General features: G+C 39.9%; 1 protein-coding gene across 2 annotated transcripts in view; it reads right to left on the bottom strand.

The window, feature by feature from the left end:
- Positions 1-209: 209 nt before the first annotated feature.
- UTP18 (UTP18 small subunit processome component) overlaps positions 210-27721 on the bottom strand; it is a 42467-nt gene continuing 14955 nt past the window's right edge. The window contains exons 8-14 of one of the 2 annotated variants that reach the window (XM_081218186.1): positions 20569-20669; positions 20187-20277; positions 17357-17480; positions 8598-8772; positions 3197-3339; positions 1831-1869; positions 210-367 (exon numbers count right to left, since the gene is read on the bottom strand). In XM_081218186.1, the coding sequence (XP_081074312.1) occupies positions 1845-1869; positions 3197-3339; positions 8598-8772; positions 17357-17480; positions 20187-20277; positions 20569-20669 (659 nt within the window). In that variant the 3' untranslated portion in view covers positions 210-367; positions 1831-1844. The remainder of the gene's footprint in view (positions 368-1830; positions 1870-3196; positions 3340-8597; positions 8773-17356; positions 17481-20186; positions 20278-20568; positions 20670-27721) is intronic. The other variant, XM_081218187.1, reaches the window with a different exon arrangement.

The raw sequence follows: 27721 nt of genomic DNA, 5'->3' as shown, positions 1-27721 counted from the left end.
CTCTGTTAGCTGATACCCAGAAACACAGAGAGATCTATGCTGGGAAAGGGGGAAATACTAATCAGGGTTAACTGTGAAACAGGAGACTGACTACCTGTATTATTTTTGGCTACGGACAGGTGTTTCCAATCTCTCATGTTGGGTCTTAAAAGAAAGGCACCCAAATTAGCGTGTGTGTAGGTGGAGAGGGAAGAACCACATACACTTAGTTTCAAACAAAAGTTACTATGGGTTTTTATTAAAACATTTCTGGTAACTTAAATAAGCACAGCTGGCTCAATATATCATTATCCTTATATTATCACTCATTCTGGAAAGTTCCTGAGAAGATTTATCAGGATGGGTTTCTCTTGTGGCTCAACTGGATCTGAGGAAAGAACAGAAGAAAATATATACTTGATTTACAGTCACTGGTGACCAACAAACAACATGCACTGGCAGTGCTGTCTTGGAAGGCAAGGCAGCTGGACTGCTTTCCCCGCCTGGCTAATGTTTTGCTCAAAATTCCGCCACCTTCAAAAATTCTTTCCCCTAATTAAGTCTACATGCACTCCCAGAGTCTCTCCTCAACATTTATGAATCTCAGAGAAGACCAAATTAGTCAACTGTGATGAACAGCCGGTTGCAGCTCCACCTCAGAACCACCACCATATCTCAGGTGAAAAATAAAGCCATGGGGGCTTCCCTGGTGGCGCAGTGGTTGGGAGTCCGCCTGCCGATGCAGGGGACACGGGTTCGTGCCCCGGTCTGGGAGGATCCCGCATGCCGCGGAGTGGCTGGGCCCGTGAGCCATGGCCGCTTAGCCTGCGCGTCCGGAGCCTGTGCTCCGCAGCGGGAGAGGCCACAACAGTGAGAGGCCCACATACAGCAAAAAATAAAAAAATATCAAAAAAAAAAAATAAATTAAAAAAAATAAATAAATAAAGCCATGGGATAAGAAGCAAGTCCGACTGTTTTAAATACCAAAAGCAGCAATTGGAGGAAGGCACAAATCTTGTACCTGGAAATCAAAAGGTACAAACGTCCAGTTATAAGATAAATAAGTACTAAGGATGGGATGTACAACATGATAAATATAACGAACACTGTAGTGTGTTATACAGGAAAGTGGTTAAGAGAGTAAAACCTAGGACTTCTCACCACACAGAAAGAAGTTTTTCTCTATTTCTTTAATTTTTATCTATACGAGATGAAGGATGTTCACTAAACTTATTGTGGTAATCATTTCATGACGTATGTGAGTCAAACCATTATGCTGTACACCTGAAACTTATACGGTGCTGTATGCCAATTATATCTCAATGAAACTGGAAGAAAAAGAAATACATATATGGCGTATATGTGTACATATACGCATATGCCAAATATATATACTATATATGGCAGCAAAACTAATGACCAACCATTAACTAGCTACAAGGCAAGCCACTTATAATCTCTCAAGAAACACACAAAATAAAAGGGTTTCAGCTTACGGAAGCTCTAATTATATCTGGAGATACTTATCTCTCTCAGTTAAGTCTCTTCTCCTTTGTGGATTAAATATTCAGTCATTATAATTTTGATGACCATTATGGACACAATATTAAAGATCTGCCCTCAGAAGAACAGAGCCAGACTGTTGTGATTTGGGATAAAAAATTCCCAAGGAAGGTTCAAGTCCAGCTAGGCTCTTCCTGATCTATATCCATCCCACTCCCTTAACTGAAGGCAGAGCAACCCAGAGGCAAAGAAACAAAAATCAGTTAATATGGTCCCTCTGCCAATTGACAGCAGTGGGTGTAACCTTAAAACTTTGTAGGATGAAAAAAAAGTGAAAGATTTTCTTACTTCAAATAATCTCTTTAAAAGTCTGAGTAATGATGCAACCTGAAAAAGTAAAAGACAAATCATCAAAACAATTTTGTGATTACCCAGGATACTGTCAATCAGATCACAGAATGACATTAAGGAAGACTTCAGGTGCGGAAATGTAATCACAATCACTCTCACTAGGCAGCTAGGTTACTCCTCAAGCTGACATTCTGAAGTATCCTAATGCTAATACCTCAGATTTTAGATAAAAGCCATCAGCTTGCTCCAAAGCATTACATCAGGGTCTATGAAATACCTGACCAGCCACATCCAACAGAAATGCTGTCAGTCCAACCCACATGCTAGAAACAGTCTCACTAGATAGAGACCAATGCCCTGGTGAAAACGCTAATAAGCTCTGGGGCTTAAGAAAAGAAAGAAATCAGTTATAATAAACCAAAGCTTTGGAAGAGAATTCCTAAGTTCAGTAAGAATCTGCTTCCTTTTATAAAATCCAAACGGAAAGAATCACTCCAAAAATGACGTGAAATGACAATGACGGCATTATCCATCTTCCCGGGACCACCCAACCACTCTCCTTTCAAAGTAAGTGAAACTGTAAGCCGTACTATCGTTTGCTATGTGCTCTTTTCAAAACCAATTTGTATTCCTCCTCTTCTTCACCCCAGATTTCAGTTTCTTTGAAAGCAGGCCTTCCCTGAAGCATACAAACATAAACACAGGGTTCTATGCAACGTTCACTGCCAACACATGGGAGCAAGGAAAGGTGGCTATTATTTTTAAGTCACAGGTTCTCCCCCAGAGCTACCTTGTCACCTGTATCTTCTAGCAACAGTGTAATTAGATTTATTTGTTCTTGCTTTATAGCCAAGCAGGCTGAGCACAGAAAAGAACCTGCACAGAGCACAGGCTTTTGGTACCTTTGTAGTTAACATCCTTATTTACAGCTTACAGCTGCAGGAAAAGAAATACCTCTTAAAAAAAATCACTTAAATCTAGTGGAATAAATAGAGCACCGTCAAGTCAACAAAGGCCAATCTACACATAAGGCACCAAGAAAGGGGCAGTATTATTCAAGTGGCCACTTTCCCTCAATTTGACATTTTCAAAATATAGCTTCCCCCTCTCCTCCAAAAATTCCGCAAGTAAATTTTCTGCTAGAAAAATCTTCTGGTAGAAAAATGCACATTTTTTTTTAGATATGACGATGGGAGTCGACTATAAACACTCTATAATTTATCAGTTAATAAATCTTAATTAGTAAACTACAGATCTAATAAATTATACATAATTACAGGCTTGAGAATGTAACAACTTTATCTTCACATTTTCAAAAGAAGCTGAGACTTCTTTCTGACTTCTAAACATAAATAATACCTACCTATACATCAGGGCCTTGCCCTTTTCATTCCCCAAGGCAAAATAACCACTTCTGGGAGAAAAATCCATAGTATGAACAAGAGAAATATTCTTCTTTTTAACAACTGGGAAGTTTGAAAATACTGTACAGGAAGGAAGGTGGACCTGCAGGAAATAATAAAAAGCTTTAAACTACAACAACTGGGAGCTCATCTTTCTCAAATTTTAGTCTTCATTCTGTCATTTTGCTGAAACAAAAAGTTCATTTTGGGGCTTCCCTGGTGGCGCAGTGGTTGAGAGTCCGCCTGCCGATGCAGGGGACAGGGGTTTGTGCCCCGATCCAGGAGGATTCCACATGCTGCGGAGCGGCTGGGCCTGTGAGCCATGGCCGCTGAGCCTGCGCATCCGGAGCCTGTCCTCTGCAACCAGAGACGCCACAACAGTGAGAGGCCCGTGTACCTCAAAAAAAAAAAAAAAATTCCTTTTGATTGTAGCACACATCAAGTACAGTTCTCTTAATACAGCAAAGTGTTCCAAAATTAAAATTTGATTCTCAATGTGCTATTAACTGAGAAGGAAGGGAAGGAAGAGAAGTGCTTTCTTGATGCTGCATTAAAATGTAGCATCTAGCATGGTGCCTGGGAAGGTCAAACGAATAAGTGAATGAATAAAGTGAAAAGTCAACAGTAGAGCCCATTAATGCTCTAACTTAATAACCACAGTAAAGGATACTAAAATTTGATCACAAGGAACAGGTACTTCAAACATTATGAAGAGTTTGAATCTAAGACAAAGTCATAACAAATCTTCCGATATCATATAACTCCCTTTTTTTCACTTTTATTTCTCAGTTTTGTGGTATATTCTTTGCCTCTTGCAATCTCTCCTTGAGGAGGGCTAAACCATGAAAACCTAGTTCATCAAGTGAAACTGTGTTCTGATTGAGAAAGAACCAAAAGCTCACCTCAAGGCCAGGTCTCTTTCTCCAGGAAAGTCTACTTGGGAGAAAACAGGCCCAGGTAGAGCCTGTTTTCCCCCAAGTAGGCAAGACAAGTCCTAGGCAAGACAAGTCTTCGTCCAATTTGTGGATAAATAAAACCCAAGCACGGAAGCTGTTACCTTAAGCAGATTAGGATTTTAACAAACTCATTTTCACACATTCTCTAGCTCTTCCAAGAAATACACCACCTTCATACTCACACACAGAATTATCATTCAGCTATTAATCATGGTAGTCTATCATCCTTCACACTTTTAGATGAGACTTTAAACCACCCAATCAAGGTGATTTTCATAGACAAGTACCAGGTAAAACCCACTGTTAGATACACCTGTCTATTACACTGGTTTCAGTCAGTCACTAGGCCCTACTCCCCCAATAAATGCCTACTGACCATTTTTTGTCAAGAAAGTAAAGTTTACAGTGAATCTCCAAGCCATTTTGAATTATTTTCTACTTCTCTGGGAAGCAGGCTCCGCCTGCACAGCCTGGCATCAATGCAAAGGCATTAGAAGTGGTCTTGATCCATTAAAGCTAAGAAGTTCACAAAAGTTGGGGCACAAGACACAAAGCAATTTTTTTTTTTTTTTTTTTTTGCGGTACGCGGGCCTCTCACTGCCGTGGCCTCTCCCGTTGTGGAGCACAGGCTCCGGACGCGCAGCCTCAGCGGCCATGGCTCACGGGCCCAGCCGCTCCGCGGCATGTGGGATCTTCCCAGACCGGGGCACAAACCCGTGTCCCCTGCATCGGCAGGCGGACTCTCAACCACTGTGCCACCAGGGAAGCCCAAAAAGCAATTTTTTAAAGTTCATTTTTACCAGAAGGTAGCTGTGTATTTTTCTAGCTAAATAAACAGAACAATTCTGTTACCAAAATTATCAGAAATACTACAGTAAATACAAACACAAAGTTTATGATGTAAATGGAGTCTCTTTAGATGTGGTGCCTTGTGCAACAAATAACCTACACAACCGTACACAGCGGCCATGGCTTCACACGACAAGCTGATGTGTTCTTCCTGATGGAGGATAAATACCAACTTATAGACAATTTAATTTTAAATTTTATCTCCCCTACTGACTTGGATATCAGGGGCAAAAAACATGTTTATGCCCTCCTAAAAGACTCAACTGTAACTATTCCCCAGTGTTTTTAGTACATCTTCCCTCAGACCAATGACCCCCACCTGGTTAGAACTCAGCTGTGCTCTAACCTCTCTTTATGACCCCTGTATTAAAAGCTGTAATTGAACTAGTAAGAAAAAGTCCCATAAAAACCCAACTTCTGGGCTTCCCTGGTGGCACAGTGGTTGAGAGTCTGCCTGCCGATGCAGGGGACACGGGTTCGTGCCCCGGTCTGGGAAGATCCTACCTCCCGCAGGGCAGCTGCACTCGTGAGCCATGGCCACTGAGCCTGCACGTCCGGAGCCTGTGCTCCACAACGGGAGAGGCCACAACAGTGAGAGGCCCGCGTACCACACACACACACAAAAAAAACAACAAAACTTCTTTAATTCAGAAAGTTCCCTTTATCTCCAATGTAATTTCTGTATTACATTTAAGGGTCCAGATACCAAAATTCAACAAATAAAAGGTCGCTCATCCTTAATTTAATGGATAAGGAGTTTCACAACTTCTACAACATCCAAGATTGTAGATGTAACAACAATTTAACTTCTGAGTCTCTGACTGGTGCAATGGCTTAGATTTATATTCACTGCTTTGTGCTGGAATAACAGAACTCTTTGGATCACTATAAGAGATTGCATTTAATGACACTACCAATGTTTCACTGAGGCATTCTGAAGCTATGCCCGGCTTCTTTCCATTAGATATTATGGTTGACTACCATTTAAAAAATGGTAGTTGAAAAAAAAAAATGGGAGTTGGCTGTTACTAATGAATTCCTTGTGTGATTTTGCCACAATAAAAAACCACAAATGCTGCCATGATCACTGAAGCAAACTAGGCAGAACTAACTACTAGGCATCTTGCAGAATACATTATGTCAACAGAGATAGATCCCATGGTTTTCTAAAACAGCTTACTACCATTAAAATGATAAAAGGTTAATATGTACTAGTCCACCACTACCATTACAGGAGCGGAGATTTTAAAGCTGACTTGAATTAGGATCCTCTCATTTATCAAATGATTCATTCAAGAGGCAATAAAACACAATGCTATATTTTCCAACCACTTTTTCCAGCAGAACTCTTTCTTCCCTCAAAGAAAATCTTATGCAAAATGCCAATACATACCACAAGTAATACTGAGGCTGCTCTATATAATACAGGGAGGAGCTTAGTCTCCTACTTGCCCTACTTACCATCTGAAGTCCTATACACATTCTAGGGCTCTGAGGAATTTAGTCAGAAAACCATTAAAATGTTAGAAAGAATATGGAATCTAGCATCACAGTTCACTGCCCTTTACTAGCTGTTGACTTGGGGTGAGCCAATCCTCTGAGGACTGTTATTTGGCTCAAAATATTTTTGTACAATTCTTTTACAAATCTTTGTAAACTATACATTAAACAAAGCTGATGAAGTGTGCAAGGTTTACTTGCTGAGTAAGCAAGATAAAAATAAGAATCTCTGTAAAGTGCTTATGGTATACACATAACAATAGCACAGTGTAATGCTGCCATTCAAAGTTCTATGCCATCTGTATACCTGGCCCACAGCCAGTAACTGTTGAATGAATGAAGAAATTGGTTCTGCCTGAAGGGTAGGAAACTTCACACAGATGGAGTGACATTTAAGCTGAACTCTGAGGTTGGGCAGAAGAGAGTCAACACTGGCCTGAGGCTGCTATCCTTAGAAAGGCCCGCTTGCAAGTGGCTCTTAGATGGAGTCTGGGAACTTGACTGGCATACAGGTTCCTACACACATGGGAAACTTTCCCTAAATGATAAGGACAGCTCACTGTGCCTAAATGATTTGTCTAATGTGGTTTATGCTGAACACTTGCCTTTCTTCTGGGAGCCTTTACTTTGGGTACCTCCTAGGCAAAGGGTACCTACATGATCAACCCCCAATAAAAACCTTGGGCACTGAGTCTCTAATGAGCTTCTCTGGCAGAAAACACTTAACACATGTTGTCACAACTTGCTGTTGGAGGAATTAAATGTGTCCTATGTGACTTGCACTGGGAGAGGACTTGTATTAAATGTGTCCTATGTGACCTGCACTAGGAGAGGACTCTTGGAAGCCTGTGCCTGTTTCTTCCAGGCTTCACCCCATGCACCTTTTCCTTTTACTGATTTTGCTTTGTATCCTTTCCCTGTAATTATTCTTAGCCATGAGTATGACTATATTCTGAGTCCTGTGAGTCCTTTTATTTACTATTCTATTCACCAAACCTGGGGGAAGTCCTGGGAACCCCTGGCACAGAGCTATCTTCACAAATAACTATCCAGCTATTTAAATTGCAATCTTTTTACACAATTTATTTTCAAGCTCAATTTATTTTCAAAAATTAAGAATTGCCTCCACTCCATTATGACACCAGGCCTAAGAAAGTAGATGAAGAAAGAAAACTAGGGATTTCCCCAGTGGCGCAGTGGTTAAGAATCCGCCTGCTAGGGCCTCCCTGGTGGCGCAGTGGTTGAGAGTCCGCCTGCCGATGCAGGGGATACGGGTTCGTGCCCCGGTCTGGGAGGATCCCACATGCCGCGGAGCGGCTGGGCCCGTGAGCCATGGCCGCTGAGCCTGCGCGTCCGGAGCCTGTGCTCCGCAACGGGAGAGGCCACAACAGTGAGAGGCCCGCATACTGAAAAAAAAAAAAAAAAGAATCCGCCTGCCAATGCAGGGGGCACAGGTTCGATCCCTGGTCCGGGAAGGTCCCACATGCCGTGGAGCAACTAAGCCCGTGCGCCACAACGTCTGAGGCTGCGCTCTAGAGCTCACGAGCCACAACTACTGAGCCTGTGTGCCGTAACTACTGAAGCCCGTGCACCTAGAGTCCATGCTCCACAACGAGACGCCACCTCAATGAGAAGCCTGTGCACCGCGACTAGAGAAAGACTGTGCACGGCAACGAAGACCCAATGCAGCCAAAAATAAATGAATGAATAAATTAATTAATTTTTTAAAAAGTACACTATAGAGGAATGAAGGGTTTGCTTTAAACATACTCCTTCACGTATATGCTGGAAGAAACCTCTGAAAATGAAGCTACCACTCAAGACACGCTAGGAAGGGACAGCATAGCTTTCCCAGCAGAACTGACGTAACACAGATTCGGTGGCAGCCGTCAGTCATTTCTACAGTCACACCCAAACGCTACAATACAAGGGATGTCTACATCAAAGGAGGCTACTCTTTTCAAAATGATCCAACACTTTCCTATTATCTTTCCATGTTTGCAACTTTAAATTTTAAAATTATCAATGCTAAAAGGAAAGGGTAAAGAAATATTACCAATCTGACTGCTTCTTTCATTTTTTCTGAAGCAATTGCCAAGATTTCTGTGGTAGGATTGAAGGTCAGAGAAGTAACACCTGTAACCAAGTTCATTACAGCTTTTATTGGCTTTGGGTTTGCTTCTTGGAGACAAGAATCTTGATTGTATATGTTTACCACTCCACAATTAGAACTGCAAAGAGAAAAAGGAATACAACAGATTTAAAAACAAGCAAAAGAGTTTTCACAACCTCAGTGAATAAAGATTTAACCCCCCAAACTGATATTTACAGGAATCGTATTGTGTTACACAGGGACCATGGGCTGGAGAGTTCATCCCAAGGCAAAAGCTAGACACAGTCTATCAGTTCTACTGTAGTCTTACTGCACTCTCGTTAACTCTGGCAGCTTTTTAATTACTAGCCTAGCTAGAAAATCCTACAAAGCATAAAATCTTCATTATTCATTCCTTCAATAAATATTTACTGAATTTCAACTCTATGCCAGGTACTATTTAAGTGCCTGGGATGCAAAGGTGAACAAAAGAGAGTAAGACTGGCACTCTCATGGTATTTATGGCCAACCTAACATCCCTAACATGCGAATGAGAGCTGTCCTTCCCCTATCTAAATAGGTCTCCTCCTTTCCTTTTTTATTCTATTCTATTTATGAGAACTTCCAAAACAGTGCTGAACAACAGCTGTAACAGCAAGCATATTAATTTTTTGCTCTGCCAGGAATATCTACAGTCAAGAGTTATGGAAATGATCATCCATTCCAAGTTTACTGAAACATTTACCAGCAATGAATTATACCCAATATTCATAAAAAGTAGATCTTAATGGCTTTAACAGAATCATCCACAGAAAAGAACTTTCAGTAAACTTTTTTGCCCTCAGTGTTCAGACAGCCTAATGTTATGGGCATCATTTATAAGGAATAAGAATAAGGTACTTATAATTCATAGATACTTAATTCAAACTTAATTAGCAAATGCAACATCAACCTGAAAGATGCAAGGAATTAAGCCTCAAACTAACAAGGGCGACACACATGTGTTCCACTAAGTGTTCTCTCATTCCTGTACTCATTCTCACTTAAACTTACTGCCTACAGCGAACCAGGCACAGCGCATACACAAGACAAATTCAGTTCACATACAAGATTCCACAGCTTGAAATTATAGCCAACACACAAATAGTATGTTAGATTTAGTGCTTTAAAGTCTTCAAACTGCTTACATATACGGTTTCTGATATATATTTCATATACATTAAGAACGCCTTAATTTAAGGACAGCTAACTCTATATAGTCCATATTAACCACTCAGGAGAAACAATATATATCCTGGGTTTATATAATTTTGTTATGGACTGAACGTCTGTGTCCCACTAAAATTCTTATGTTGAAATCTTAATCCGAAATGTAATGGTATTAGGAGGTGAGCCTTTGGGAGGTAATTAGGTCATGAATGGGATTAGGGACTTTATAAAAGTGACCCCAGCGGCTCTCTCTCTCTCTCTCTTTTCACACTGTGGGGTCACAGCAAGAAGCCAGCCTATTGCAACCTGGGAAGAAGGCCCTCACCAAGGACCCAAGCATGCTGGCAACCTGATTTCAGACTTCCAGTCTCCAGAAATATGAGACATAAGTTTCTGTTGATTATAAGCCACCAGTCTACGGTACTTTGTTACAACAACCTAAGATAAAATTTATGTTTTCCTTATTTATATTCTTGACTTGGATCAAAATATCTATTCACTGCACTTGTTTTATACTAAATATCTTTTCTTGCTGAAAACTAATTTATGCCTAAATCCATCTTAATTAAAGACGGGAAGTTATAATCCATATACTCTCTTCTAAATATCAATTTTAGATCAAATCTTATCCTCATGAACATCAGAGTACCCTTAAATATAGCCTATGTTGCTTAGATGTGTGGAACAAAAATGGTACAAGTTAATCATTCTGATATATGGAAACACAGTGGTATTTGTGCTAAAATATATTGATAACTGATTCTAATATGCTACTGAGAGTGGTTATTTATTGAATGATATCTATATAACCAGCAATATGCAAACTGTCACAGGAACACAGAATATCAGAAGGAATTTAACCCCAGAAAAAATACGCCTGCAAGAAATACCCAGAAATACAGGAGAACATAAGCTAAGCTCTTTACGTGATCTAGAACCTCAAAGAAGGGAAAAATCAATATGAGGTGAAGTTGCTCCAGTGAAGCTTTGTGGAAGAGGTAGGTAAGATGTGAGATGGAGAAGGGAGATATAAGCTTAAAGAAACAAATAAAGAGCAACAACAACTAAAACCGGGTATCGTAAGTGGAAGAACAGGACCAAAGGGAGAAAGGAGCTCACCCCCGAACTCCAAACTAAAGAAGCAGACATGACTGTTAGCTTTCCACCCTCAACCACAGTTGATTGGACTAGAAGCAGGTTCTTGAATCAAGAAGCCAATCCATTAACAGATCAGCAACCGCGACGTATCCTGGTACACAAAAACCTTCCCCAACAGGAATGAGGGCAATTAACCACATCAACCTACCTCTAGTGTCTCTCTCACCTCATTTACCCCCATGGACCATCAGTGTCTTTAATTCCACTCACTTCTAACTGCTTGTGGAACAGCCCCGTGACACGCCTAACTCTGGCACGCCTCCCTCCTCCACCCTCATTCTTTGGACAAACTCCACTCTTCTGGCTGTCTTGGCCTGGAGCCTGATGTCACTGCTTCTCTCCCATCCCAAGTTTCTAAGCAGTTATGACATACGTTACAAGCATTGTTTACCTATCTCCCTATTCTCATTCCCACCCTTACTACTTAATGCCTGGATTATTGCAATGACCTCAAGGCTCATCTACCTGCACCTCTATTCCCCTTCTAAAGGCTGTCATGCAAATTATCTGCTTCAAACTCTAAAATTCAAATATCATCATGATTCTCCTCTGCTTAAAAACCCTTAACTGTTTCTCTTTCCACTTAATATAATGTCCATCTTCTTCGACACAGCATGAAAGACCTTTCTACAAGTTATCCCGACTGCTTACCTTTGTAGCCTAGCCCCCCCTTAAGAGTCATCCCACCCAGACTCCTCTCAGAACACACACCTGAATTTTCTCATCCTTTCCACTATCTGCAATGTCTTTTTCTGAACCCCACCTGGCCCTCAAAATGGCCAGCTCAAGTGCCAATATCCCCCAAAACCTTTTCCAGACAGACGTTCAACAATAACAGCCTTCACCATTCCTGACATTCTTAAAATTAAAACACTCCATCTCAACTGCAGCCCTTAAGACGTCTTGCCTTGTAAACAGAGATACATGTATGCATGTCCTCACATAAGATCATAAACTATGAGAAGGTGATGATGCAGTTCTATCCCACAATCCCCAGCTCAATGCTCAATAAATGTTTTTGTGAATGAGGAAACTGAAGCAAAAACGTATCCCTGAATAAAGCAGGTTTTCCTTGCATTATAAAGCATACATGTCCTGAACAATATCTAGATGAAGCAAAATGAAACCCATTTTATATGTTCAATGAGAGCACTAAAATTAAAGAACTATTAATTCCAGGCCCTAAATCATAACAAATTTCATACTTTTCTATAGCCCTGAATTATTCAGTATTCTTTTAAAATAAAATCAAAAATACTTGGGGGTGGCAGTGTGGAAGGAACACAGAACTGGAAACTAGATGACGTGAGTGCCAGATCCAGCTCTGCCAATAACTAGTCTGATGAGTAACAACACTTAAATTACCTAACTCATAGACCTCAGTTTCCTTATCAATAAAATGACTGGATTAGACTGGCACTACTCAGTATAACTTTGTGTGATTATGGAAATACTCTATAGCTGTGCTGCTCAATATGATAGCCACCAGACACATGTGGCTACTGAATACATAAAATGTGGCCAGTGTCATCAAGGAACTAGATTTTTTTTTATTTTAATTAATTTAAAATTAAATAGCACATATGGCTAGAAGTTACCGTGATGGATGTGCAGAATTAGACTAAGACACCAGCAAGAAATTAAAAACAGATATACAAACAAATGGAAAGATAACAGAAAAGGGACAATCATCATCAGAAATAAACTAATACTGAAAATATCTTAGAAAGAGAAACTTTTTGTTAGCTTTAAGTTACAAAAGACTAGTTTCCACATTCTCCCAATCCAGGTAGATTACTGAAATCACAAAAATCCTGAAGCAAAGTTTTAAGCTAAGGGTTTAAAACAGATTTAAGTAGGAAAAATAGCAATCTAAGGTATATTTAGACATTTTAAAAGATAAAAGATAAAGCTATATAAAAGCTGAAGCACAGAATGTTTGAAGCTGATTTTCCAAAGGGACTATATACATGGCACAAAAGGGTTCATTCTCAAGACAAACTGGACTAAATGTTCTTTATTTCTTGTAAGACTCCTTAATTTGCAAAACTCCTAGTGATTGTACCATTTTATATTTAAACACATCAACACACAGAGATGTACCTTTAAAAAGGCAGTAGCACTCAACCATAACAAACAATGAAATGTGGCCATCTGCAACAACATGGATGGACTTGCAGGACATTAAGCTGAGTGAAATAAGTCAGAGAGACAAATACTGTATGACACTTATATGTGGAATCTAAAAAATACAACAAACTCATAAATGTAACAAAAAAGAAACAGACACAGATATAGAGAACAAACTAGTGGTTACCAGTGGGGTGAGGGAAGAGGGTAGGGGCAATATAGGGGTAGGGGTTTAAGAGGCACAAACTATTATGTATAAAATAAGCTACCAGGATATATTGTACAACACAGGAAATATAGCCGATATTCTAATAACTATAAATGGAGTATAAACTTTAAAACTGTGAATCACTATACTGTACATCTGTAACTTACATAATATTGCATATCAACTATACTTCAATAAAATAAAATAATCCAGACAAAACTATAATTCAAAAAGATACATGCACCCCTATGCTTTGAGCAGCTCTATGTACAATAACCAAGACACAGAAGCAACCTAAATGTCCGTCAACAGATGAATGGAGATGGATGTGGTATATATTTATATTCAATGAAGTATTACTCAGCCATAAAAAAGAATAAAATAATGCCATTTGCAGCAACATGGATGGACCCAGAGATTATCATATTAAGTAAAGTAAGTCACAAAGAGAAAGACAAATACCGTATTATATCACTTATATATGTGGAATCTAAAATACGACACAAATGAACATATCTACAAAACAGAAACAGACTCACAGACATAGAGAACAGACCTGTGGTTGGGGGTGGTGGGGAGGGGTGGGAGTGTGGGATTAGCAGAGGCAAACTATTAGATATAGGATGGATAAACAACAAGGTCCTACTGCATAGCAAAGGGAGCTATAGTCAATATCCTGGGATAAACCATAATGGAAAAGAATATGAAAAAGAATATATATGTATAACTGAGTCACTTTACTGTACAGCAGAAATTAACACACCATTGTAGATCAACTGTACTTCAATAAAATTTTTAAAAAGAAAACAAACAAACAACAATTTTAAAGGTTAAAAGCTCAGGCTCTGGAGCCAGACTATTTGTAAGCTTGGGTATGCCACTTACTGTCTGACCCTAACCAAGTTACTTAACTCACAGTGCCTCAGCTTCCCCACCTGTAAAGCAGGGATCATAGTACCAATATCATGGAGTAGGAAATGAGAATTAAGTTAGATTATATATGAAAAAAAATCTATATATATATTTACATACACACATCCATACGTAGCTTTTATACACACACACACACACACACACACACACAATACACATATACAACTATATATGAAAAACAGTGCTTGGCAGATACTAAGTGCTGAAAAAATTTGCTATTAATATTATAAATCTTTTTATTGTAATTATTATTCAGAGCACAGTTTAAGACTATTTAGATGGAAACTAGTAAAAAGACAATCTTAATTTGTGTATTTTTAAGAAGGTAATGAAGACTAAAGTCAACAAGTACCTAACCACCTGAAAGAACTTTGATGAGAAAATATAAAAACAGGTATTTTTATGGCTTTGACCAACAGTTCTCAAAATACAAAGAGCCCGAAGTGGTTTGTTTATAGGTTGCACACCCCCAGTCAAGGCAGAAGCCCAAGACAGTGATATTCCATGACTGCAGCACAAGACGCTCCTAACTTCTTCACTGTAAAGCAGCGAAAATAAAGCAACAGCAACAAGATAAAGGGGATTCTCCAAGTCACCTTATGGGGCCACCTGAATTTAGTGAGCTATCTTCTGAAGTCTATGTATTCAAAGAGCTGTCACATGCAAAGGAGAGAATACGCCAGGTCTCAACTTCCCATTCTTCAATATACAGTGCTTTGTAATACATAGCCAGCATTCAAATATTTTTTTTTTTTTTACTGACTGACTTCTAGACTAGATAGGAAGTCACAAAACACAGTACTGCATATACAGAAGATGCAGCAAAGGTACAACTTAACTAAGATTCTACCCAGTAGAGCGAGAAGGGCACTGCACCTGGAAAAGTAAGACTGCAGGTTTCAAGATCCCTCCTTATCAATGATTTCAGTTGTCTTACAGAACGCTTCAGAGCATCAGCTCCCCCCACCTATAAGGAAGGGTTAGTCCCTAATGATTTCCCAAATATGTCCTAACACTGATGTACAAATTAATGTGAAAACTTTCTAAAAATACGCAGCAATCCTTATATTAACCAAAGCCATAAAAAAAAGATACTGTAAACTAAAAGACCTCTCTATTTACAACATTCTTAGTTTCCCTATTTCCCTATCAGAGCAAAGCGGTAAATCAAAAGCATCCACTTTATGCCAGGACCCTGAGAAGAGTTAATAGACACTATCAGATGAATTCTGAGATCAAGGGAGGAGTTAATTCCCAGCAGCAAAGTCCAGGATAGAGAAATTTCACACCAGTACATGGAGAGGGGAAAGAGAGGGAGGTGGGAGGAAGGGAAGGAGCAGCCAGCCAACCAGTCAAGCGAGTTCAGTTTCTCCTACCTCTGCCCTGATTCCACCACTAGCTCTTCCCCGCCTGTCTGATAACATGGGAAATTCCTCTAACAAGGGTTAAGGCCTTTCTTTCCAGGTTTAACAATAAAAACCTAATAATGGTCTTTGACCAAGCACATCAGAATTCAATTACACTGAAAGGGAATTCAAATCAAATGAGTTTAAACGACTAATACTAGATTCTTTCCTCTTTGGGCTCTTCAAAGGGGATTCATAAAAAGTGATACAAAAAAGAGAGGCAAGGACTAGAAAAAGATGAACTTCACAGATTTGAGTGAAGGTTATGTTTGTGCACTTACTCTTTCCCACATAAAGGCAAAAGCAGGTCTGCTTAAAATTATTTATACTTAATCTAAATACCAGTCTTCATTCTAAAGGAGCTTTGGTCTCCGAAGACCTGCTACTCACGAACTACTACCATAGTGCACAGTGCTCTAGCAACGCGGGGCTCAGGCTGTCCTACTGCCTATGGCAGACCCACGAGACGTTAGCCTGGCCTCCAAGCTCCACAGCCTGGTTCCACTTTCCTTTCTTCCCAGGCCCCAAGGTAGCTGCTGACCAATTTCCAAATGGTGACAGGGATATTTACAAGCAGTTTCCCCAATTTTAACCTTTGAAGGAGGGAGTGAAGTGAAGAACCAGTGGCGAGTATGCTATGACAGCAAGGCCCGCTGGACCGACCTCCCACCAAGGGAGGATTTGAAATCTCTTTATGGATCAACTGTGTTTAGTCCAAGAAAGTCATGAAGATCGACTTCTCGGGCCAAGTTCTAAAATTACAGGTGCTCATTAGTGATTTGGTAGGTAAAATCGTTTAGAATTACAGGCAACTATCCAATACCCCCTCCTCCCACCCTGCATCTTTAAAATCAAGTAGGACAATAAGGCCATCTTTGCCCCAGTGTAATAACCATTTTTTTCAGCAATGACACAATAACATGTTGTAGGTAATATTTTCAAAGTCTCTATAATACTAACAACAGTGTTCCCAAAAAACATGTTTTTGGTTTATACCACCTAGCTAGCTAAAGGCAAAAATGCTTTAAGTATCTTTAAGACTTAAATCAAACAAATATTTCAAACATAAGAAAACACACCATAACATAAGGTAGTCCAGTATTTTCTTTGCTAAAGAGCTGAAAAACTGCCGTTAATATTATTAAACACAAATATTAACAAATATTATTAAGACAATAAAATGTAAGACCTGGGTTTATTAATTTCATATTACTAGTTTATAAACAGAACTACTAGGCATCATTCAGTATATTGAATTCTTTTTTTTTTCTTTCTTTTTATAAATTTATTTATAAATTTATAAATTTTATTTTTGGCTACGTTGGGTCTTCGTTGCTGTGCACGAGCTTTCTCTGGTTGCAGCAAGCGGGGGCTACTCTTTGTAGTGGTGTGCGGGCTTCTCCTCGCGGTGGCTTCTCTTCTTGAGGAGCAGGGGCTCTAGGCGCACGCGCTTCAGTAGTTGTGGCTCATGGACTCTAGAGTTCAGGCTCAGTAGTTGCGGCACACGGGCTTAGTTGCTCCACGGCATGTGGATCTTCCCGGACCAGGGCTTGAACCCATGCCCCTGCACTGGCAGGCGGATTCTTAACCACTGCGCCACCAGGGAAGCCCCTCAATTCTTTAATATTTTCTCATTAGCAAAAGGTGATTAAAGGTTACCAGAACCTCCGTTTACTTACCCACAAGCCACATACTGTCCATTCCTAGATGTGGCAATGCTTAATCCATATAAACTGCCTTCATCAACAAATCTGTTAAGGCACTTCCTAGAGTTCACATCCCAAACATAAACGTCTCCATCCCCTGAATGAAACAGCCAAAAAATGTGTTTGGTTAATTTTGTTTTAAACTTGAAAGGCAAGTGAACTGACCATTCTTAGTCCCTCTTTAATAGTACAAGATACTACAAATAAAGACCTACTATATACTATAATTGTCCTAGGTCTAGAAAACTGGCCTAAAAATGTTTCTTGTATACATTTTCATATATAGAAAACTACATCCTCATTAGTCATTAATAAACAGTATCTTTAGGTTTAGAGTGAAAATCACAAACTCTTGGCTTGAGTTGAACTTTCAGAAAAAGTTTCTACATTTCACTCAGATAAATTATTGGCGCAATATTTGAAAAAAAAACAAAAAACCCACCAGCAAAGGTTTTCCAACATCTATCAAGAGGTATCAGAGTACCTAACATGTAAGGCTAGGTGATTTAGATACCATACTGATGATGAAGCTGACGACAGAGGAGGAAATGAAGAATGAACTGATCCAGACCAAAAGGAATTTATAGTTTAATTAAGGAGGTATGGATAATTTATTGTAATAAGCACAAATAGTTTAGAGAAGGGAGAATGTGTGAAAGATAAAGGATATTAAATCTGATGAGAACACAAATATTTTCATGATAGAAATGGCCACCTAAGTGCCAAGATCAGTCTCCTTCTCTCTCTCCTATACACTCAATCTTGATGATCACCCCCTTCCTCACACCCATTATAGATGTGTAGAATGACCCTATACCCATCTCAAAGGTGGCTCCTCACTCATGTATTTCATCTCTTTCTTTTTCTGTGGATATTGCTCTAACATTCACCCTTCTATACTATTATCCTTCCAATGAGAATTCAATGAATCTCACTGCTTTAGCTATTTCATTAAGAAACAAAATTTCCCAGGCTGGCATAAGGGTTTAGGTTAGGTAGAAGTAAAAAATGTATTTAGAAAAAATTTAATAGGCTCAAATTTTAGAAGCTTTATGTCTGTCTGTAGGGCAATGGTACAATAAAGGAAGGGGTTTAAAGATCAGCCTAGCTAGCAACAGACTAAAATGGCAACGGAAGGGATCAAGGGCAGGAAGACCATCTAGAAAGCGAGTGTATTAGATGGCCACAAGTTGATGTTGACTTAAGAAGCAATAATTAATCCAAGAGAAAACAAAAAGAAAAAACTGGTTCAGCTGAAAAGATAAAAGGTAAATTCTTTCTTCAACACTCCTATCAAAATATTCTTTATATATATAAAACAATAAATATGAACAATATGATGCCAATCACATAAATCACTCCTTACAGAAGGAGGAAAGGAGGAAGGGGAGGGGGGAGAACACCAATCAAAAGACAGGTAACACCTAACTTACCAAGGCTCAACTTCTGATTACTCCTTCTCTGATTTTAGGACCTTTCTTCTTATGGTAAATTAGACCTCCATGGTCCTAACCTAATTGGTAAATATTTAACATCTATATCCAATTCATATAACCAAATCTCAGTACCTGTGCTGACCCTTTCAACTCTTCTCCCCAGCTCTGACTCTCCCAAGATCCAAGGGCCATTTCATTAGGAACATTATTTCTCTGAACCTATATTTATTCCTTACCCCTCATAAAACCTAGCATATTAATTAATAGAGACTATATATGCTGATGACATTCTTCTATTATTGGATTAAAAACATACAAATGTAAGTAACTCAACCTTGTGAAAGTTTGATTCTGGGCCAAAACCAAAACAAAAATTAAAGTCAATGCTAAACTTAATCCTTTTTTTAAAAAAAGTTTTTGAATAGATTGAAGACTACTACTCACTGGCAGAACCACTCTAATGCCTCCCACTACCAAACAGCATGAGCTACGCTGAGCTTGTGATGGTCCCCAAGATCCTCTAGGAAAAGGCGTAAGAGTCACAGGACAGTCAGCAAAGCCAGCAGAAAAGGACAAGATTAGAGACTGTCAGGAATGATAAAGGATTGGTTGGTAGTACTAAAGAAATGTCAGGATGAGATCAGAATTGTTTTCTGTCAATAATGAAGAAAATTCCAAACATTATCCAAGTCAAAAGAGGCTAAAAGAAAAGAAGTGATGATTTTAAGTAACTTCCAAAAAGAAAGAAAGTCTCAGAATAAGACATCTTTTAAAATGCATTTTCTGGGGACTTCCCTGACGGCACAGTGGTTAAGAATCCGCCTGCCAACGCAGAAGACACGGGTTTGATCCCTGGTCTGGGAGGATCCCACATGCCGCGGAGCAACTAAGCCCGTGCACCAAAAACTACTGAGTCTGTGCTCTAGAGCCCGCAAGCCACAACTACTGAGCTCGCATGCCGCAACTACTGAAGCCCATGCACCTAGAGCCCGTGCTCTGCAAGAGAAGCCACTGCAGTGAGAAGCCCACGCACCACAACGAAGAGCAGCCCCCGCCTGCCGCAACTAGAGAAAGCCCACGTGTAGCAACAAAGACCCAACATAGTCAAAAATTAATTAATTAAATAAAATGCCTTTTCTTCCCATCTTTTCCCCAAACAGTGCATGTTAAGCGGTTAATCCTTCACCACTACTAGTTAGTAAATGAGAAGGCAAACAGCAATGAAAAATGAATTGTAAAAATAAAAATGATTTTCTCACTAACACAAAAAAGTCTAAAATCAAACCCAGTTTTGGTTAAAGTTGGTATTTAAACACACCCAAAGCTTCAAAGAAGCTTCGGATCATCTTGTCATTAACTTAACTTACCTGAAGATGCATATACTTTCTTACTATCCGAAGAGAATGTGGATGCTGCAATCCTTCCATTAATTTTCATACTACCAATTAGCTCTTTAGTCTGGAAGAACAATAAATATTACTTATCAAATTGCTAGGTGCTGCAAAGAAGAATCACAATGTGCAGAATAAAAGCAATCTAGTTCTCTATTTTGTAGCACCTACTCAACTTTGTTTTTCCCTACCCTCAAAAAAAAAAATTCTTCCCAAACTGCCCACAACTTCTCCCCAAGTCTCAATATGTTCCTCTAATTGAGATGCAGATTTAAGGACACCATGAGTTATGGTTCAAGACCATCCCTACACTAATGTCTTATCCTAGCAGAACAAGCAACAGCTAATAATGGTTCACCTTCATTGACAGCAAGTGAAAATATCCAGCAACACCATTTATAAGCAAAAAGGATCCATCTGGGGAGACTTCGAAGCTCCTCACTATCTTCTCCTTCAAACCTAAGGAGATGAATCAATAAAGATTAATGGTCTGCAGTAAAGCTTCCACTGACAATTGAGAGTTTCTTACTTTTTAAGTGCCTTAAATAAAACATGGGCTCAGACTCTGAATAACTCTGACCCCATGCATCATTGAGTATTACCGAAATACAAGGTCACTACAAAATGCTTAGCAAACTTCTGTTCTTTGCCTTGGTTAACATTTACCATTCTAATTACAGGCCTGAGAGCCAGCTCTCCAACCAGTAAACTTATCAACTAATTTTCCAAATGTAAACAGTAATACCTGTCAGTAACTGAAAGGGTAAATTATACTTCTCTGTCAAAACGTTCATGACCAGAAGGAAAATACACCGACACAGAGACAGCTAAAACACAGTAACATGCAGACACTAGTTGCTAGCCACCTACTAAACATCCCATGATGAATGGGAGTCTAATTCTTAACTCTGTGGATCAAAAAGAAAAAACAAACCAAAACCATGTGTCAGTAGTGTATTCAAGAGTTGATAAAGAAGAAGTAAAGCTGTCACTGTTTGCAGATGGCACGATACTATACACAGAGAATCCTAAAGATGCTACCAGAAAACTACTAGAGCTAAACAATGAATTTGGTAAAGCAGCAGGATACAAAATTAATGCACAGAAATCTCTGGCATTCCTATACACTAATGATGAAAAATCTGAAAGTGAAATTAAGAAAACCCTCCCATTTACCATTGCAACAAAAAGAATAAAATATCTAGAAATAAACCTACCTAAGGAGACAAAAGACCTGTATGCACTGATGAAAGAAATTAAAGATGATACAAATAGATGGAGAGATATACCATGTTCTTGGACTGGAAGAATCAACATTGTGAAAATGACTCTTCTACCCAAAGCAATCTACAGATTTAAAGCAATCCCTATCAAACTACCACTGGCATTTTTCACAGAACTAGAACAAAAAATATCACAATTTGTATGGAAACACAAAAGACCCCGAATAGCCAAAGCAATCTTGAGAACAAAAAACAGAGCTGGAGGAATCAGGTTCCCTGACTTCAGACTATACTACAAAGCTACAGTAATCAAGACAGTAATGGTACTGGCACAAAAACAGAAATATAGATCAATGGAACAGGATAGAAAGCCCAGAGATAAACCCACACACATATGGTCACCTTATCTTTTTTTTTTCTTTTTTTTTTTTTTTTTTTTGCGGTACACGGGCCTCTCACTGCTGTGGCCTCTCCCATTGCGAAGCACAGGCTCCAGATGCGCAGGCTCAGCAGCCATGGCTCACGGGCCTAGCCGCTCCGCGGCATGTGGGATCTTCCTGGACTGGGGCACGAACCCATGTCCCCTGCATCGGCAGGCAGGCTCTCAACCACTGCGCCACCAGGGAAGCCCTGGTCACCTTATCTTTGATAAAGGAGGCAAGAATATACAGTGGAGAAAAGACAACCTCTTCAATAAGTGGTACTGGCAAAACTGGACAGGTACGTGTAAATGTATGAAATTAGAACACTCCCTAACACCGTACACAAAAATAAACTCAAAATGGATTAAAGACCTAAACGTAAGGCCAGAAACTATCAAACTCTTAGAGGAAAACATAGGCAGAACACTCTGTGACATAAATCACAGCAAGATCCTTTTTGACCCACCTCCTAGAGCAATGGAAATAAAAACAAAACTAAACAAATGGGACCTAATGAAACTTCAAAGTTTTTGCACAGCAAAGGAAACCATAAACAAGACCAAAAGACAACCCTCAAAATGGTAAAAAATATTTGCAAATGAAGCAACTGACAAAGGATTAATCTCCAAAATTTACATGCAGCTCAACATCAATGAAACCACCCAAACCCAACAATGGGCAGAAGACCTAAATAGACATTTCTCCGAAGAAGATATACAGACTGCCAACAAACACATGAAAGAATGCTCAACATCATTAACCATTAGAGAAATGCAAATCAACACTACAATGAGACATCATCTCACACCAGTCAGAATGGCCATCATCAAAAAATCTAGAAACAATAAATGCTGGAGAGGGTGTGGAGAAAAGGGAACACTCTTGCATTGTTGGTGGGAATGTAAATTGATACAGCCACTATGGAGAACAGTATGGAGGTTCCTTAAGAAACTAAAAATAGAACTACCATACGATCCAGCAATCCCACTACTGGGCATATACCCTGAGAAAACCAGAATTCAATAAGAGTCATGAAAAAAATATATTAAAAAATAAATTAGGGCTTCCCTGGTGGCACAGTGGTTGAAAGTCTGCCTGCCGATGCAGGGGACACGGGTTTGTGCCCCAGTCCGGGAAGATACCACATGCCGCGGAGCGGCTGGGCCCATGAACCATGGCCGCTGAGCCTACACATCCAGAGCCTGTGCTCCGCAGCGGGAGAGGCCACAACAGTGAGAGGCCCGCGTACCGCAAAAAATAAATTAATTAATTAATAAAATAAAATAAAATTAATTAATTAAAAAAAAAAAGAGTCATGTACCAAAATGTTCACTGCAGCTCTATTTACAATAGCCAGGACGTGGAAGCAACCTAAGTGTCCATCAAGAGATGAATGGAGAAAGAAGATGTGGCACATATATACAATGGAATATTACTCAGCCATGAAAAGAAATGAAATTGAGTTATTTGTAGTGAGGTGGATGGACCTAGAGTCTGTCATACAGAGTGAAGTAAGTAAGAAAGAGAAAGACAAATACCGTATGCTAACACATATATATGGAATCTAAGGGAAAAAAACAAAAAAGGACATGAAGAATCCAGGGGCAAGACAGGAATAAAGACACAGACCTACTAGAGAATGGACTTGAGGATATGGGGAGGGGGAAGGGTAAGCTGTGACAAAGTGAGAGAGTGGCATGGACATATATACACTACCAAACATAAAATAGCTAGTGGGAATCAGCCGCATAGCACAGGGAGATCAGCTCGGTGGTTTGTGACCACCTAGAGGGGTGGGATAGGGAGGGTGGGAGGGAGGGAGACACAAGAGGGAAGAGATATGGGAACATATGTATATGTATAACTGAAATACTTTGTTATAAAGCAGAAACTAACACGCCATTGTAAAGCAATTATACTCCAATAAAGATGTTAAAAAAAAGTTGATTAGCTTCTCAAGACTCATGTAACCAAATCACATGAGCTAAGTATATAGACCAGATGTCAGTTTACTTATTTATAATGGGACATGTTCCTTTCCCTAAAAGGCTCAAACTGACTAGGCAGGAGACCCTTCTGATATTAACTTGCTTATAGAGCCAACTTACCCATTAACAAGTTGCCTAATAGAAAGGATACAAAAGTGTAACTAGCTACGCTTCCAGGGTGACAGAGCGGAAGAGAATTGTCACCATCCACTCACTGGTACGCACTGGACTTTTGCACCATGTGAGCATATCGCTAAGTTAGAATATTAATCAGAAAAAAGAATTTAGAAAAATCCAGTGAAGAGTTCTTGTTTCCCCACAGGAAAATGATAGTTAAAGGTCCCACAGACCATCTCTGTGCTACTAACAGTCTTTGTCTAGAGGGTTCACAATACTACAAAACTGGGCCTCCCACTCCAGCCCCACCCACCAAGAGACTACATCCTAGCTTCCTTGACTGGAATCAATCCAGACACATATTTCCAATCACTAGGGTTACTTCTGCTAGGGATGACCATCTTCTTCACAATGACTCTAGTCCTACTACGGGTAATATTCATCCCAAATTTTAGGCAAGCATTATATACTGACTACAGCATACAGAAAGAAACAGCTCCAAACATAGGGAAAATATCATTACATGATGAAGCAGAGAAGGGAGGTTAGTTCTGGAAACCCCTCCAGACCCAATCCTAAGAGCACAGTGGGAATGCAAGACAGAGCTCAAAGTGTTCACCTTGGAGCCTACAGCTGGGCACCACCACAGTCCTGGAAGACTGCAGACTGCACAGGTGTCACAAGGGCAACAGTAAACAAACTTCCCTCATACTGTGTGGGACCAGTGTGAACACAGACCCAGGATGGCAGCAACAGAGGCAAAATGCCAGAGGACTCTTTACACAGTCCACTGCTCTCTGCCTGCAGTGAAAGACCTTATGTTTTTGGCCTGAGTAAGCCTGTTGTTTGGGGGTAATTCAGGAAAGGGGGTTGTCTTCAAGAAGGAAGTACTAGAATTCCAACAAATAAGGACAAACAGTTTACTTTATCAATTAATTGGAAAAATAAGATAACCATATTTTTACCCAAAGCTTACAGTGTACTGTACACCAGTTATATGTACATAGCATTTTACTTCTGACTTCACAAAGGAACAGTGATAATAAATGCTAATTTCAATATTACAATTGCTTTTTATAAAAGCTAGACCTTTCAAAATAGAAGCCAGACAAAATTTATAACGTGGCCTTGAGAAAGAAGATACAGAGCTTTAAAGATGTCAAGTATAAATGTTTCTATGGATTAGGGAATGAGTTGTTTTTTTTTTTTTTTTGGCCACCCCACACAGCATGTGGGATCTTCGTTCCCAGACCAGGGATCGAACCCACGCCCCCTGCATTGGAAGCACGGAGTCTTAACCACTGGACCGCCAGGAAGTCCCAGGAATGAGATTTTTAGGTCAACTGCTGAGCAACTAATAGATAAGAAAAAGAATGGCCAATTTAACTAGAATAGAGCCAAATTCCTCAGGATGGGAAGTGAACTGATTGTGATCAGATAGATTATATGCTGTTCTTAACAATGACAGCAGTTACCAATGACTGAGCATTTACCAAGTGGCAGGTGGTGCTTAGTTACAATCTTCTAAAAAATTATTTTAATATTTTAGAACACTTGAGTTTACAGAAAGAGAAAACTAAGGCTCAGCAATGACCATATGCCTATAAATCAAAATGGCTGCCTGACAAACTAACTGGATTCCCAAATGGTTAAATTCTTTGTGTTTTCCTAGAACAAGACAGCTGCCTTAAGAACTGCCCTTCTGGGACTTCCCTGGCGGTCCAGTGGTAAAGAATCCACCTTGCAATGCAGGGGACAGGGGTTAGATCCCTGATCAGGGAACTAAGATCCCACATGCCTCGGGGCAACTAAGCCCACGCACCGCAACTACTGAGCTCGGGCACCTCAACTAGAGAGCCTGCATGCTGCAAACTACAGAGCCCACGCGCTCTGGAGCCCATGTCCCACGCACCACAACTAGAGAGAGAAATCCCGCACGCCACGACTAGAGAGAAGACTGCACGCCGCAAGAGAAGATCCCACATGCCTCAACGAAGATCCCGTGTGCCACAACTAAGACCCAATGCAGCCAAAAATAAAATTAAATAAATAAATCTTAAAAAAAAAAAAAAAAAAAAAAAGAACTGTCCTTCTAGGGACTTCCCTGCTGGTGCAGTGGTTAAGACTCGGTGCTCCCAATGCAGGCAGCCCAGGTTCGATCCCTGGTCAGTGAACTAGATTCCGCGTGCCACAAATAAGAGTCCGCGTGCCAGGACTAAGAGTCCGCATGCCACGACTAAAAGATTCCCGCACGCCGCAATGAAGATCTCTCATGCTGCAACAAAGATCCCACATGCCACAACTAAGACCCGGCACAGATGGATATAGATAAAAGAACTGTCCTTCTAAATGATGCAACAGAAACTGCTTCTGGACTTTGAAATAGTAATCTGTGGTTCTTAACCTTTCTGTGTGCCAGTCTGGTGAAGTGTATGATACCCTTCTCAAAATAATGGTTGTGGGCCTCCCTGGTGGCGCAGTGGTTGAGAGTCCGCCTGCCGATGCAGGGGATACGGGTTCGTGCCCCGGTCCGGGAGGATCCCATATGCCGCGGAGCAGCTGGGCCCGTGAGCCATGGCCGCTGAGCCTGTGCATCCGGAGCCTGTGCTCCGCAACGGGAGAGGCCACAACAGTGAGAGGCCCACGTACCGCAAAAAAAAAAAAAAAAAAAAAAAAAAAAAAAAAAATAATGGTTGTTTAAAACTTTCGTAACCGAAGGAAATGCTAAATTTCATTTAGAGATTAGTGAAAATAAAGATGGAATGTTTTTCCTATCCAGCTTCACAGACCCCTGAATTTTGAGAGTCCATGGACCCCACTTTACAAGCCCTGACAGGTTAGTGGAAGGAACCATCAAAGCGGAATTCTTCAGAATGCATCAATTCTGAATTCTTCATTTTTCAGACTTGCATTTGCAAGAACCAAGAGCTCACATACACGTAAGGCTTGCACATCCTAACTTGTCAGCAATTTTCCCCCTTGTTCTACTGTCCTTAATTAATTGAGTTATTGATAGTTTTATAATCACGAGACTGAGAATTATATTCAATAGCATAACACCACGAGAAGAAATACATTTGGTTTACCATTACTATTATAATTATCATTATTACCAAGTTATGCTTATTGAGGAAAGAGAAGGAAAAATATTAAAAGGCAAAGATAAATGCCATGTCTTAGAAGAATCCGGTGATCAGATACACACCCCGGCATACCAGCAGATCCACAGTACATATCACTAACTACTGGATCTCAGCCACCCCTGGTTTGCTTTCCCCAAGAGGATGCAAGGCAAGGAAAGACCAGAGCACATTCCTTTTGATTAGTGGAATGACATTTAAGGATAATAACTACTACATGTTGTTTTCTATTTCAATATGGGGAGACAGTTTAAGGTTTTCCAACTCAAAGGGAAGTCCATGGACCAGTAGCATCAGCAGCATCTGAGAACTTGTTAGAAATGCAGAATCAGGCCGCCTCAAAACAACAGAATCAGAGTCTGCATTTTAACAAGATCCCCAGGCGATTCATATGCACATTAATGTTTGAGAAGCATTGATTTAAAGCATAAATAGATAAATTAAAACCCCCCTTGGAAAGGATCACTGAAAGTGTCAGGAACACAGGAAAGACAAGACCGGAAACACTGAAAATAAACTTCATAAATGTTTCTAAAGTTGGCCTTACTCACTTTTAACCACTAGCAGAAAAAAGGCTGTACAGAGCAACCTGTAACCCTTACAGCCCCACATATGTGCAAT

Source organism: Mesoplodon bidens (assembly GCF_964165515.1).
Source record: "Mesoplodon bidens genome assembly, chromosome: 19".
Taxonomy (NCBI): Eukaryota; Metazoa; Chordata; class Mammalia; order Artiodactyla; family Ziphiidae; genus Mesoplodon; species Mesoplodon bidens.
This window is presented reverse-complemented; position numbering and strand designations above follow the sequence as displayed.